Here is a 15,501-nt window from a genome sequence, read left to right on the forward strand (position 1 = left end):
TTAATGCCTGAATCTTCATTTATCAAATGAGACTGAACAACTATATTTTTTTGCATGAGGGTTAAATATGAATAATCGAGTGTGCCGTGCATATATTTGCATACATGACACACTGAAGGGAGGAGGATGTACTTGTCGAGTGAGTGACACACAAACCCCCACTAAGGCTTATATTCAGAGAGAGAGAGAGAGAGCACTCTGGTTTTGTAATGTGGGATGTATGTGTGTGGCTTTTTCTGTGTGTGTCGGTGTGTACATGTTCTAGTGTGTGTCTCCTCTCAGTTGTAGCCAGAGGCGTCAGTTGTGCTCAAACACACATCTAGAGTTCTGCTGAACCTACAGACTAATCCAAGCAAGAAGGTGTAAGTAAATAAGCAATCATTGTCACCTGTGCGCGTTTTTCTTTATCACAGCGTGATCCAATATGTGCTGGCGTTCCTGTAGAAGCAGGTTGCATGTTGAAACATCTTTTTGTTTTGGGCTAACTTCAACATTTGAAACACAAAAAAGGGGATGCAAAATGTGCAAGCCTCGGCTCCATTAAATCCTCATGTTCTGTCTGAAACCATACTCTATATCATGTTCAATCCCATTCTACCAAATGTCTTAAAGCTCATATCCATTGTGTGGTCAAAAGTGGTAATGTTAGCAATTGTATTTTTCTTTTCCCAAAGCTGGTAATATATAACATAACCAATTTCAGACTAAATAACTTCCACCATCATCTGTCAGAGGTGGTAACCGCCGATCGTGACCAATCCAAACGAGCAGTTCACTGTCAGTCTCACTGACTTCAGTGCGACGATGCCATCACAGTAATGGCGGTGTCACCGGAGAGCACAGCACATAAATCAGTGGACAGAGACAGGCTTACCTGAGGAGGGCTGAGGACAGGATGTTTCCTGACATGCAAAGTGTTGTTTTGCCCTCTGGGACTGGTTTATGAAGACATGTCTAAAGCTAGGGTCTCTTGCTACAGGCGCATTTGCCATATTAAGTAATGTTGCTCGCTCGAGATTTATCACACGCATCTTCAGGCAGAAACTGATCTAAGGAGAGCAATAATATATTTAGTTACACGCAGAGTGGCTGACCAGCTTGCTTTTTATCAAACTCTTGGTGTGTGATTTATGAATTAAGTTTGAGAATTAAAATATGAAAATGTTATTCATACAGAAACAACAAGTCTGGCCAGTTTCTTCGCTCAATAATTAAAACGTAGCTTTGGGAAACAGCCTTTGTAAAGCTCTTTTTTATGTGTCACATCAGGGCTGTAATAAAGTTTTACTGACTTTCTTTCAACATAGTTGTGGTGAACTAATGATTTGCTTTAACCCTGTGAATTGCCGCTTCTCTTGGGTGTCACAATTTAAAATGTGCAGGTTGAACTGCTTGATTAAGAAAAAAAAAGAAGAATGTAATCTATTATGACTTAAATGTTGTCAGTCTCTCTCTCAACCTGTCACTCTGACTTCTTCTGTTTCCATTTCTGGACAGAAACACGTAAATATTACTGCTCCAGCTCTCACCGCAGAGACAACGAACCTCAACATCCCATAATTCTGTATACATAGTAAAAATCCTGCTCACTGTGCCTTTAAATTACATACATTACAATTACTATGTATCATATTATGTAACATTTTGCAATGTCCCTATACAGGGAGGTTCAATCAAAGAGTCCAATGATATTCAGTTTTCTTATGTAATACATTCCCCAATACAGCAATCTAGATGATTGATGGTTTGTCTGATGATGAAGCCTGCCAGCTTGTTTTCCTGCCACCTGGCCCCGGTCACATGACTCGTCACATCCCACTCCTTCAACTTTAGCCCTCTTTCCATCCGTCTTTGTCTCTCTATCTCCTCCGCAGTCTGTGCCCATCACTGCCTCTCTGTTTCCCCTCCTCCAGTCTGCAGTCAGGATGTTATCTGTCCTACCCTCTAAAAAAGTCACTGTGTTCTGCTCCTCTGCTTTGTGACTTGATGTCTTACTCCAGCTCACGAGGGGTTGGTCTCATGAAAGTGTAAAGGAACAACTCTCTCGGCTGCAGTCTTGAGCTCGCCACATTAGTTATTCCCTGGGAGATCTTCTACGTGCTCTGCATCAAATGTGTCTCTCTTCCTGTCTTCACACGCACACACATTTTTACCGCTTCTCTTATGCCCCTGTGTTGCATTCGTCCATCTTTTAGCATGTCTTTCTTTTTCTCATTTGCTCATCGTCTCGCATTGTTTTTCTCTCGCATTTGATCTTTTCCTGTCTTTTCTTTCCACCGCACATGTTTTATCCATTCATTTATTTATTTCCTGCCGTTAAAAGTCCTCTTCTTGTCTCTCTGTCTTTACATCGTTCTCCCCACATTCGGCCCTCTCTATCTCTTTCTCCCTCTCTCGTCCTCTCTTTACTCGCACTCTACTGTATATCCCTTCACAGCTGGATACAGAAACCTCCGTGGTGGCCCTGTCATCCCGTCCATAGCTCAGTTAGCAGGGCTGATCGATCAGTGGAGCTCCTGAATTCCCCTGAAAGTCAATTACTAACTTACACGGTGGAGCTATTTTAGGAAAGAGGGGAAACTGTAGGAATCATTAACTAGATAATGTCATGACAACCTTCCTCAGCCAGTCAGGGCAGAGCAGGAGTTGCCTGTTGTCATGTAATTTGTCAGGGCCATCTGAGAATGGCACAGAACATGAAAGTATATTTAACAGATATATATGTAGCTGCTCTTACATAAAGTGGAAGTAATCTGTGTGGATGAGCTACTATCAAAAGCTGGCATTGAATGATATGATATGATAGATTTGTGTCATTATTTTGTGGCTTGTTTGTGTTAAGAGGAGATTCAGCACTGGTGCGTTTGAAAAGTTAGGCTCTTTGATTACATTTCTGTCTCCTGCTAAAGAGAATTCTCCCGCACTAACAGATATGCTGGACAAAAGCCAGACATGTCACAATAAAACTAACACATGGCCTGAGTTAAAATGACCAAACGCGCTAATCACAAAAACGTACTTGCTGTTACTTATAAAGTCGTCTCAGACATACATCTAAATGTATAATGTAAAAAAAAAAAAAGCACGAGAGAGCTGATCTGACATTATACGCTCACAACCTAAATGAACAACTGGTAAACACCTAAAGTTATCTGGCTGCCCCCCTGTGCTTTTTAAGAATGTAAGCCTTGAATTTAACTGTTCTGTTTCCAGAACAGCTGGTGATTCCACAACATAGGATAAAAAGTAAGCATTAAACTCAAAGTACGTATCTAAAAATATTGCATTGTTGGTACCAAACCAGGCATCTTACTGGCTCATGGTACGTTAGAGAGCCAGCTAGCTTATAATATGGGATACTGATGTTGTGGATAAGGATCAATGTTGCCTCTTTTTTAAAGGGAATGTTGAAAAGGTGTGACTATCATCATCTTCCGCTTATTAAAGGAGACTGTTAGCTTTAACACTTATTAGGATATCAACCTGCGATTACCAGATGGCCGTTTTTAATGGAACAGCAGGCTTATCTTAACATTTAAAATGTCCCTTAATGACTTAGACCTAGAAAAGTGACATGAACAGCAATCAACACGTCAACAAAACATGTTTTTCATCACGTAAAAAAAGGCAGAAAATGTTTCTCTTTTTTCTCGGTCTCATAACTGGAGCCTCAATGGGTCGAGTTTGGACGGCATCAGGATTAATTTCAAGGTGTCAGGATTAATTTCTCTGCTGCTCCATCTTTCACGAAGAGGAAGGTAGAAGTTTTTTATTTTTGTGTGTGTGTGTGGCCTTTCTGAAAGACATTAAAAGTGAGGACTATCAGTAGAAAGTTTGAACGTTTACACTGACCTCATATGAAAGGTTTGGCAGGCTGTTCCTGGAAATATTTAAACACAGCTTTTCTCTTTAATTTGGTGTGTAGACAGCTGTGTTACATCCCTGCATTAGGAGCTGTGAGCTGAAGAGTATCTCTCCACCAGATAGATACTGTGCTATCTCAACCTTAAACTCCAGTCACACCTCAAAAACACAACGTTACACTGAAGTTGTAATGAGCTATTTTTTTCTTTTTTAGTAGCAGTTATTTGACGTGTTATACCTTTTTTAAATAATCTATATTCATTCGTACTAGATGTCCATCTGAAAATGTCAGCTGCTGCAGAAAGACATAACAAACCACACACGTCTTACAACCAATGCACTTCAATTGAATGTCAGCTGTGTTCTAGTTGAAATGCACAGCACCACCCTGGAACCACCTCCTCCAAGCCATGTCGGATCAATGTGCTTCATCCCTCATCTGTCCACATGGCACTCAAAGCCTGTTCTGCCACCCAAATTACTGCTCTGCTGAATTATAACTTTGTTGAACCTGGCAGTGTACTGTACCCAAGGCATTCTGAAATATCTGTGGCAGAACGAGCTGTCATCCCGGATGCATCTATCACCTGGAGAGCTATGCGAAACAGACAGCTAATAGCCGGCAGTCTTTTACAACAGCGTTTGTCAAACTCCGCATCCGGATAGGAAGTTCACCACAAACATTTCAAAGTCTACTAGCCATCTACTTGAAATTCGTTTTGACAGTGAAATATTGTTCCACGTGGCTGGTTGATGAAACTTTGTTGTCATTCTGGTATAATCACTATCGTTCGATCACCGACTGCAGGTCTTAGAGCCCAACGTTTATGTTTAGATCTGTTTGCTCATAACGATGTGTGTGCCATTATAGGTGAGAGGGGAAGCACAAGTCGGGAAACTAAAAGCTTTTCTCAGCACAAACACGCAGGTGGTGGATTCATGTAAACTCTATCAAACCTATATTAATGGAGTCAGTGTAGTTTATTCTCATACTCTGCATCTTCATTTGTGATCTAAGAACAGCTTCCTGTTGGACAGCTGCCATGTTTGGCACTGCTTTGCTAATTATGGAAGCTGAAAGAAATAAACAACACCTGTTATAGAAGGACAGGTTTTAAATCTGACGGCAACAAGATGACTGGTTCACATGGTTTGTGGTTTAAGTAAATGTGCATCATTAAGCTCTATTTCTTTATAACATCTGAAACCACATAAGTAAAGTGATGCCATCATTAAGTAGAACATTATTGATTTGATATGAATACACATTATATCATATAAATATATATATATTAAATATTAATATGTAAGTTTAGGATTTTCTTGTGTTCAGGTTTTTGCTCACAAACTTGAAGAAGTGAATTAGTCTGCGTTCCTCTTTGTTTGATCTCGTGCTTTTTCTTTGTGAATGTTTTAGCTTTTTTATTATCTATGAATGTTCATATCCAATCATCATGACCATTTTTAATTCCCCTGCTCCTCTCTCTCCTCTCTCTCTCTCTCTCTCCTCTCTCTCCCTCTCTCTCTCTCTCTCTCTCTCTCTCTCTCTCTCTATCTCTCTCTCCCTCTCTCTCTCTATCTCTCTCTCTCTCTCTCCCTCTCTCTCTCTCTCTCTATCTCTCTCTCTCTCTCTCTCTCTCTCTCTCTCTCTCTCTCTCTCTCTCTCTCTCTCCCTCTCTTTTGATAATGCTCTAATTACATCCTTACATTATCCTTGTGTATCTCGGCACTGGAAGGTCATGCATCAAGGGCAGTTAAGGGTATCAGTCCAGTAAATGCCCCGTGTGAGATTTGCTTGGAGGCTCCATTTAGATTTCCATCAGGCTTCTGTTTCTCCTTATTTATTGAGCCAAGTGTATTCTGTCCCCTGCCAATATCGACCCAGGGTCACACACTGACATATATCATGTCAGTGCCGGCGTGCCTGAACTCCACATCCACACAACATCTCACTGTCATCATATTTATGCAACTTCATACCCAGTTGTTTCTACTAAATGAAAACAGAAGTAGTTAAGCATATTTTGACATCATTTGCATAGTGCGTACAGAGAAGATGAAAAAACAAAAAGTATGTGGCACATACTGTAAATATTGCATAGCCCAGTAGATGACAAAGTTCCCAGACTTTAACTTTAACTGTAGACATGGTGCCTGGCCATACAGCTAGGCGACAGCCACTATTTATGGCGCCAAGGGGAGAGCCAGTGAAGAATAATTCTTAATTTGCTGTAAAGGTGAATTGAATTGGATGGCCATTTCAATGAACATAAATTTCCCTTAATGAGAAGAATGATATTTGGCTAGCTGTATGTCCTCGGACACGTGGTCTTTTTTCATACAGGATATCCTTCTCTCCCGGACAGCTGTTTACCCTCCCTAGTCCACTAGTAATGAGATGGATGCTTGCAGCTTGGCTACAGTTCCACTACATCAGCACACTCAATTTGATTTGTGATTTTCTCTACCTCCCTCCCCCCCCCCCTGTCTTTCTCAATCTTTAAATATTTCTAAATCTTTTCCTCTTGCTGTAATCTGTTATTTCACCAACACTAATCATTTCCCTTCATACTCTGATTCTAACAGAGGTTGTCCAGCTGAGCCTGGCGGAGGACCAGTGGATCAGCGTCTCAACAGTAACAGTGGGCCTTAGTGCCGTCCTTACCTGTGCCATCCAGGGGACTCTGCGTCCGCCAATCATCTGGAAGAGGAATGGCATCATACTGAACTTCTTGGACCTGGAGGATATCAACGTGAGTGCATGTTTTAGTTTTCTGGGTCATGGTGGATGCTGGAGTTGATTGCGATGGCATAAAGTGCACAAAACACTTTTCTAGCACATATGCGGTCCAATACAATACTCCCTCGCTCTCTCCATGAAACAGTGGACTTAAAGTTCTCTCGGTGCTTAATGAACTACGTGGTCATGCTCCTGTTTAGACACATTTATTGTGCACAGGTGACAGCGCAGCACTGGCCTTGCTTTCCCCACTACCAGATCACAATTCACTAATTGCATGTTAATGAGCGGCCTTGTTGGTCTGCTGTGATGACGAGCCGATAAACAATGTCAAGCGTTAAGGTGGAGACTGGAGGAGAGGCGATGGCAACACAAGTCCCTCAGGCTCTTGACCCTGAATAATGCATTTCCACACAGCACAGTGAGCCCCATCTGTGTTCGACCTTCTGTTAGTCGTAACAAAGATGAAGCATATATATATATATATATATATATATATATATATACAGTTCTCTTTCAAACTTACTATGATGAGTCTATGCAACCTCATCTGTTAGAATAGTAACATTTCACCAAAATAAGGGTGAAGAAGAGGGCGACAGACAGCTGACTGAGAAAAGATAACAGCACTTTTACAAGTCGACGGCAGATCAACGAGGCGACAGAGTGAGAGGAGGGAGGAGACCTTACTTTCCTATCACAGTCCTTTCAGCCCACCATTTTCCTGTGTCGAGTGTGTCGAGTGGACCCAGGCTGGTTTTTTGGAAGTTCCATGCGACAGTGACGGAGATCTTTCTGCATATAACCCCTAAACCTGAGAGCTGAGCCTCCATTACAATCAATCCCATCCGTCTGCTGCAAAAGTCTCTTTCTGCTCTTTTTTTCTCTCCGTCTGTCTGTTTCTTTCTCTCTGTTTTACGCTCAATCAAAACTGGGTATTTTACATTTTGAGTGGAGCTGTGCTCTCCAAAAGATAACTGCACTGTGTATATTGGAGGGTTCTGACCTGTTTCACCACGTTTGATTGCATGAGAGCGAAACAAAGCACAGGCTGTACTACAAAGAGACGCAGACAGAACAGCAATATAATCTGCCACAGCGGCGTATACTGCAGCTACCGCCGACCATCGGCCAAAGAGACTCGAGTGAGATTGGAAACTGGTTCTCCAAAAATGAAATGAATAATGTATATTTCTTTATTAAAAATAATTACTACACAGCTACTTTTATTTGCTTGTGCATTGCTACCACTTGGTAAACATAACATGAATGTGGCTCTTTATATGCAGGCTGAAGTTTATTGAATCAGCATTGTTCTGCAAAAGCAATGATTACTACTAATGGAGAATAGGTCAAAGGAGACATCTGAAATGCATTGTATTTGTATTCATTTGAATGTAGCCATGTTCATATATAATTTGTCCCCTGCTCTTTTCATTAGAAAAGCATATGATTTAACATGAATAGGAATAAAAGCCTGTCATTTTCTCTTTTTTTACTCTTAAGACCATTAGTGCATAAAGTGAACAACTATTCCCATTAAGTTATGAGGAGCTGTGCAGACCAAAGTCTACCATTGCATGTCTTCTCAGTCACTAATGAGCGCAGCCAACCAGACACGATGCTACTCGGTGAGCAGAGTGAAAGACAACTTCATTATTGGTCAAATTTGGCAAATGTCTAAATATTTTATTGCCTTTTTGGATGCTCGGGCTGTCGATTCTGAGTGGCCCGTTTAGTTTGCCGTCAATGTGAGATATACCACAACAGTCAAGTGCACCTAACCGCCCCACACTTCTGCATATCAAGTCTTATGTTTTAACCATAAAACTAACTTTTCGTTTTATCGTCTGTGATATAAAAACTTCAGATCAGCACATAGTCAAAGGAGTCAGATGATCCAGCTCACAATGTGAAGTTAGAATCGACAGCACCTCGATTGATCATTCTTTTCTCACAGGAACCACAACTGAGAGTTAAGATTTCAAAGTAAAATATATATATTAGGCATAACCTGCCACATATATGAAAGGCATACTTTCTAGGCCTAATGGCCCTGCTCAGTTTTAATTGCCCTCACAGGTATAGTTGTATCTTTCACTTTAAAGGCTTCCTAAACTCCACATCTATCTCACAAGAAAGTCTTTTCGCATGTCCCTGTCACACATCGACCCTCTGTCAGGTCACATTCATTTTTAGAGCCCTCGGAACAAAAGCAGCCGCTTGTGATTTCCATGTCACGACAGAGCCGCATCAGGACATCTGCTCTGCCACTTGGTGGGACAGCAAACTATTTAATGCCTTAATCCGCCCTAAGCTGTGGCTGGAACCCCCTGGTGACTGCTGCATGCTGCACCAACAACAACCAGCTCCATTCATCAACCTAATGGGCTTTATATTTTTAACCCTTGCCATTTATCAGGCTGAGGCAGCGTGATGAGGGGAGAGAGGAGGATCAAATTCCCCAACGCCTGCTTCGGCTCAACAGGGGAAACCATTGATTCATGGTCTCTCTTCCCTTTCACATCACTCTTCTCCTCTCTTGTCTTTTCCCATCACTCCCTGCTGTTGTGCGCCTCCTCTCCCTGCTCTCTCCAAGCATCCTTATGTATTCTATCACGCTACCTTCATTTCTCCCTCACTCCCTGTGGCTCTCTCCTGCACCCCATTCTTCACCACTTTTCCCTCTCCTGTTCTTCCTCTCCCTTCTTTCATCGTGTTCTTCCTCCCTCCCTCCCTCCTTCTCTTTTTCCTATTTTGTGCCATTTCACGACCCCCTTAGCCTCTTCTTTGTTTACTTAAATGTCCTCCTTCATCTTGTTCCTGTATTACAGGACTTTGGGGATGATGGCTCCCTGTACATCACTAAGGTGACAACCATCCACATGGGGAACTACAGTTGCCATGCCTACGGCTATGAAGACCTCTATCAGACACATGTGCTGCAGGTGAATGGTCAGTAGTGGCTCATTTCTTACTTACAGTGGTGGACAAAATGCTTTGGTGTTGCTTGTGTTACTCTGTGGTTCCCCAGTGAAGGTTTAATTATTGCATTACAAGGACAAACTAAGTTAAGCTAACATGCTGATGATTGAAATGTCTGGAAACAAAACCATAGATATTATGTGCAGCATTGTCTTACGTGATTCCCAACATGTTCTTTGTCCGCCGTGCTACCACAGCCTTTTCAAAAGGCCTCGAGCAGCCCTCACGTTGCCCCCCTCCACATATAAAACACATGTACATCCACGCACAGTCATTCTGCAACTGGCAATGTTAACGCTTGGTCTCTCTCTTCTTTCAGTAGATTTGGCCGCCATATTACGTCCACATTTATCCGCATGTCATGTTAGATGTTGAAGTTAAATATACTAAGGATCAATTACAATTACAATCTCTCCACGTACCCCCTGTGTAACCGTACACATACATAATAGTAAGTCAAGTTGGTAAACTTTCTTTAAAACACGCAATTAACAACGACTTTCATTATCGACTAATCTGCCCAATATTTCTCGAATAATTAAATATCTGTTGTCTATAAAATGTCCATTATATTGAGATGATGTGTGACCAACACTTAAAAAACAATTAATGAATCATATATGACAAAGAAAAGCATCAAATCCTCACATTTGAAACCAGTGAAACTCTGGCGATCAAGTAATCGATTAATGGAAACTCTTTTTATCCTTATGCAGCTTCTCCGTACTGTGCAGATTTTGTTTTATGCTTAAGCTATGATTTGATGTAGAAGACGTTGCTTGTCTAAAGGATTAGTTTCCCTACAAATAAAAAAGCATCCACAAAGCTGAGCTGTTCATACACACGGCTCACAGGATCACAGCTTTCAAAGCATTGCATCAAAGGGACTTTTGCCATGAAAAAAAACAACATCATTGCATACGTGAGGCTGGGAACGAACCACGTGTGCATGCGGCACTTTCACTTCTTTCTATTCAGCGGACAAAAGCTACTTTAAGCTAAAATACATCTACGCTCACACTGCAAAGAACCTCTTACTCATATTAATCACCTGCATAAGGGACTACCTTTAGACTTGAGAGTTATTATTGTGCATCTCTCTAGAAAGAAACGCCAGGGAGGAAGAAGCCCCCCCCCCCCCCCCCCTACCTGTAACATCACAAATCAAAGATACAGATTCCAATTTCTGCTCTTTTGTCTCAGGGTGGCAAACGAGGAAGGGAAATGCATTCAATTAAATCCCTTTAAGAGAGACAATGGGTGTAAATCTTTTGTTTTTCTGAGATGCTAATTGAAAATTAATGCTGCTGAATTTTAGACCTTGAACTAAAGAGGGAGAGGAGCTGATGGGAAAGGAGTCATGGAGACAGACTCAGGCCCTGAAGGGCGAGTTATCAGGAGAGGGCAATTACCAAATGTTTGTGTGGGGGATTGGAGGTATTTCAAGCGAGATAGGGCGAGGTGAGATAAGGTGGAATGGAAGGGAGCCAAGAGCCACATTAAACTAAGTGGACGGGTTTGCATTGTGTCGTATTAAAGGAATAACACACATGCTCCTCTTTTTTACTGTGAGGAGAGGAATGACGGCACTGCGGTACCCACAGTCGCAGGATAGAAAGTACTCTTTCTATGATATTATATTAGCCCCGAGTGTGGCGTCGCTGCTGTTGATGAATGTTTTCTGCAACGTGAAGTACGCACTTAATAATGAATGGAAGAAAGAGTTTCTGTATCAAAAACAAAAATACTGTTTTGATAGAACAACAGGAAATGTGAGGCGTAGGTGTAAGTAGAAGTACTTGTGTACTTTATTTGCTAATGTGTGTGTACGAGATATATGTAGATAACACCTTTTATACGCAGTTAGGTAGTTTACATGACATTACAGTTCATTTAGCGACTTACACTCAGTGCAAACACTCATGAGGATACAACTCAACAGCAAGAATCAGCTTCAAACAGGTGAGATCCTTTAAGTGCAGAACAGTAGCTTCAAATAAGCCAAACAAAAGTGCAACATACGGAAACAATAGAATATGAATTCAACCATTAGCTACAAATAAGCCAAAGTTTAGACGATTTTCAAGTTGAAGGGCAAATTCACAAAAAGTTTGAAACCTGACAAGGAGCTCCGCTGTTTATCTATCAAACAGGTTAGAAGCCACTGGTTGAACCTTGAAAAATGCATTAAATTATATAAGCTTATCATTATTTGAACCTCAATCTGGAAAGTAACTATATTTCTGAATGTACTGCGATGTTCCTGTGAAATGTAAAGGAGTAGAAGTATAACTTAGTTACATTCCAACCATTTAATAATGAAAGAAATATATAATACACTTAGAAATACTAGTAATGGGGAAAGACAGACGTAAGCACCATTCATATGGCATGAGGTGGAAGGTTGTAAGTTGAATGTTAGAGGTGATTGAACTCCTGGAGGGGGTGGGGGGGGGGGGGATTCAGTGTTCTGGCAGCAGCCCCACTGTTGAAATGTGCCCGGCATCTAAACCACAAAAAAACGAAATCTTACCTGTTCCTGTAAACTATTACCTCATACATCATTTTCCCTCTCGATTCCTCCACATTCATTTGCCGTCTTCTCCCCGGAGGAGGTGGTAAGTGGTAGATACGTCCAACATCTATTTCATGCAGGACTCGAGCTATAATAAAGCAGCCGCAGAGCTCTTGGATTCTTGTTATGTGTGAATATATTCCATGCTGGGGTGAGACAAATTCCTGTCTGCCCACTGCGTGTGTGGGTGTTTGTGCTATATTCCCGCAGGAGTTACCATGAAACAGTGTGTAATTAGGTTTTCACTCGCGCCTCTCCTCTCTCCATGTTTGTGTCTTGGGTTTTGTTTGTGTTTGTTTGTCCAGTCCCTCCAGTGATCCTGGTGTACCCAGAGACGCAGGCCCAGGAGCCCGGCGTATCTGCCAGCCTCCACTGCCACGCCGACGGCATCCCAAATCCCAAACTCCTCTGGCTGAAGAACGGCATGGACCTGCTGCCCAGATCCTCCACACAGCTCTCTCTCATAGGTGAGGAGTTGTTGATTATTTTGCAAAGTGCTGTCAGCATATTATGCATTTGTAGCAGATACTGTATGTCACATCTCGTTGGTGCAGTGTTTTTTCCATTACAGTGTTACGTTCCAACAGCACTGCAGTATGCCAACACTGCAGAAACCTTTTTATAAACCCAGGCAAAGCATGTGGACAGTGAAAACAGAGCTGGTGTGCTGTCCAAATAACTCCTTCTTTATTGAAAACATGTAGGTAATACTTTGTTGGGCTTTAATTTCATTTGCATCCAATACCAAGGGGATGAAACCAAGACAACGCTCAACCTCTTCAACTCTCTTTGTTTTGCTCCTCTGACGAAAAAAGAAAAATCTATTTATTGTTTAGAAGTCCAATGATAAAGGGAGATAAAGAGAGTGCACATAAGATGCTGTGTGTGTGTGAGGCGATGGCAGCTACTTATCCAGGCTAGAAGGTTTTTCTTAAAGACACACTCTCAATAAGAGAGAAAGAGCAGAGTGGAGCACGACTTTTCGTTTTATGTCCTAGTTCTCATTAAGGGAGAGTTTATTGGCTGTGTGTGGGTCATTACCTGTGGTAATAGCCTGTTATCAACCCACAGACACTCAAACATGGGAGGTTCTGCAAGGTTCACCAACACATAAACACTGCGGCGGCTTCGCTTTCAGATTTGCTAACTAATATAGGCAAGAGGCCGGAGTCCTACTTACAGGGATTATTTGCGTTGGTTTCATTGGAAAACATTTAGTTACGTGAAAAGTAGTTTAGATTACCGCTTGTATCTCGCCAGGCTTAAAAGAGCTCAAAGCACAGAGAAGGTGCGATTTTATTTTGTTTTGTTTCCACACATCACATATAATGTCAGGAGGGCAATAAAAGCACTGTAAAAGTGTTGCCTCTATCCTCATATGTGGCTTCTGTAAGATCTGAGCCGCACACTGACAGTTGATCGTGAGGAGTATTGATTGTAAGCCACAGTTGAACAGTAAAGACAGAAACTGCTTTGTGTTGCTGAATGAATGAAACCGTGTTCTGGAACAACTCGAGCCTGATCTGTGCCTGATATTCCCTGTTGTTTAGTTTGTTACAGAGCAAACCTCTTAACACAGCTACAGGGATACCCTGACGTGTGACTTTATGGTTCATTTTTCTGATCCAGATGCATTGTGGGAAGAAGGCTCAACACATTTTTTTACACGGGGCACTGCCGCCCAAGACGAACTGTGATGTGTCCAAAGAAATACAAACAATTGTGTGTGACATAGAGGGTAACACAGGACAGGAGTCAATCATCAGATCATGTATTGGAGATGGCAGAGGATTAACTTTACACTTGTGCTTTTTAACGTTGAAGTGTCGGTGGACACATGACTCATTTCCGCTCGATTCTACCGACTTGTTTCCACTTCGGGTCAGCGTAAGCAATCTGTAAACACAACACTGACATATTGTCAACATCACATCACGTACGGAGGAACATTTGCATTCGTTTGGAGTCGTGTTCATCTGGACACCTGACGAATGTATGTCCGCTAACTCCTCAGGGAAATATCTTGCTCTTCACTGTAGCTGCTAAATTGATTTCTAAACTGAGGGCTTGATTATGCCCTCATTGAATGCTTGGCGCCGGGCATTTGCCCCTTTTGCCCTTGCAGTAACAAGCCCATGGGTTTGAGTAAAGAAGACTAAAAGGAAAAGACCACTCCAACTGAAAATCCCTGTCATCAGGAACTTGCTACACGCCTGCAGAATAAGGATAAAAAGGCTAATTTAATGAGTGGTTGAGCCAGTGGTTTTCAATAAGAATTGATCAGAACATAATTATGAATTAGAAGTCATTAAAGTGGTGTCTTACTCTATGACAGCCTGCTTCAAGGCACTTTTCACTTCAAAGCATTTTCCACTTTTCTCCTGATAAAAGAGAATTATTATCAGAATCCAAAAGACATTTCACTTAATATGAAAAGCTTTGCGTCAACTCCTGTAACGTCTTGTACAACCCAGTAGGCATAAATTAGTACATAGGTTCATTTTCAACATCATCATTTGCAAACGTAGTCTTTATTGCCGTTTGGTAAATATTGTTCCTGCAGAAAGACAAACATTTACAGTGTGTAAGCTTCAAGTTTTAGGTATAAAAGAAGAGAGGACAGAGAGAGAAGAGATGCTATAGATGCCATAGACGTACAGAAAGGGATGAAAAGTGAAGCTTTCTTTTATGTTCTTACACAACATGTTCTGTAAGAGCACCGCTGTGATACCCAACATCAGACAAACTCCCCCAATGCTGTAAAGTGTTCACTGTAGAGTTGCATACAGGACAGGAAGGATCAGAGTGCAGCTGTACATCACAGAGATTGATGCTACAGCAAACATCAGAGAGTCTGCGTCCTCCTCCTCCGACCTCTGTGTCCGAACATCCAACATCACCTGTCACCTCCATCTAACGTCACTATCAGCTGCAACAAACAATGCAGCATTGTACTGCATGTGGGGAAAGTGTAACTAAGCAATGCAGGATGTTGACGTAGAATGTAAGAAATGTTAAGTATTGAGTATTATTGTCATGTTGATGTAAAAGCATCATGTTTTACTGCACAGTAAAGTATTCAGCAGCTCTGTGTGCTTACAGAAATGTGCTTTACTTGTGTGTCAAACACGCTCAGTCATTGTTCAGTTGTTTATCAAAGTCAACTTTATTGTCAATTCTGACACAGAACATGAAGATAAATGAAATACAGTTTCTCTCAGACTACGGTGTTACAAGTATTCAAACAAAGTGGGGCAGCAGCTCCAGTAAGGAACCCCAAACTTGCCTTCTCCGGGCCACATCCTCCAGCTCCGACTGGGGGATCCCGAGGTGTTCC

The 15,501-nt window shown here is 41.7% G+C and overlaps 1 protein-coding gene across 1 annotated transcript in view; it reads left to right on the forward strand.

Annotated features, from left to right (window-relative positions):
- Window positions 1–15,501, forward strand: part of fstl4 (follistatin-like 4) — a 184,693-nt gene that overhangs the window by 151,615 nt on the left and 17,577 nt on the right. The window contains exons 7-9 of the mRNA XM_029449037.1: window positions 6,451–6,617; window positions 9,439–9,559; window positions 12,470–12,631. Of these exons, the coding sequence (XP_029304897.1) occupies window positions 6,451–6,617; window positions 9,439–9,559; window positions 12,470–12,631 (450 nt within the window). The remainder of the gene's footprint in view (window positions 1–6,450; window positions 6,618–9,438; window positions 9,560–12,469; window positions 12,632–15,501) is intronic.

Source organism: Cottoperca gobio, chromosome 14 (genome assembly GCF_900634415.1).
Source record: "Cottoperca gobio chromosome 14, fCotGob3.1, whole genome shotgun sequence".
NCBI classification, from domain to species: Eukaryota; Metazoa; Chordata; class Actinopteri; order Perciformes; family Bovichtidae; genus Cottoperca; species Cottoperca gobio.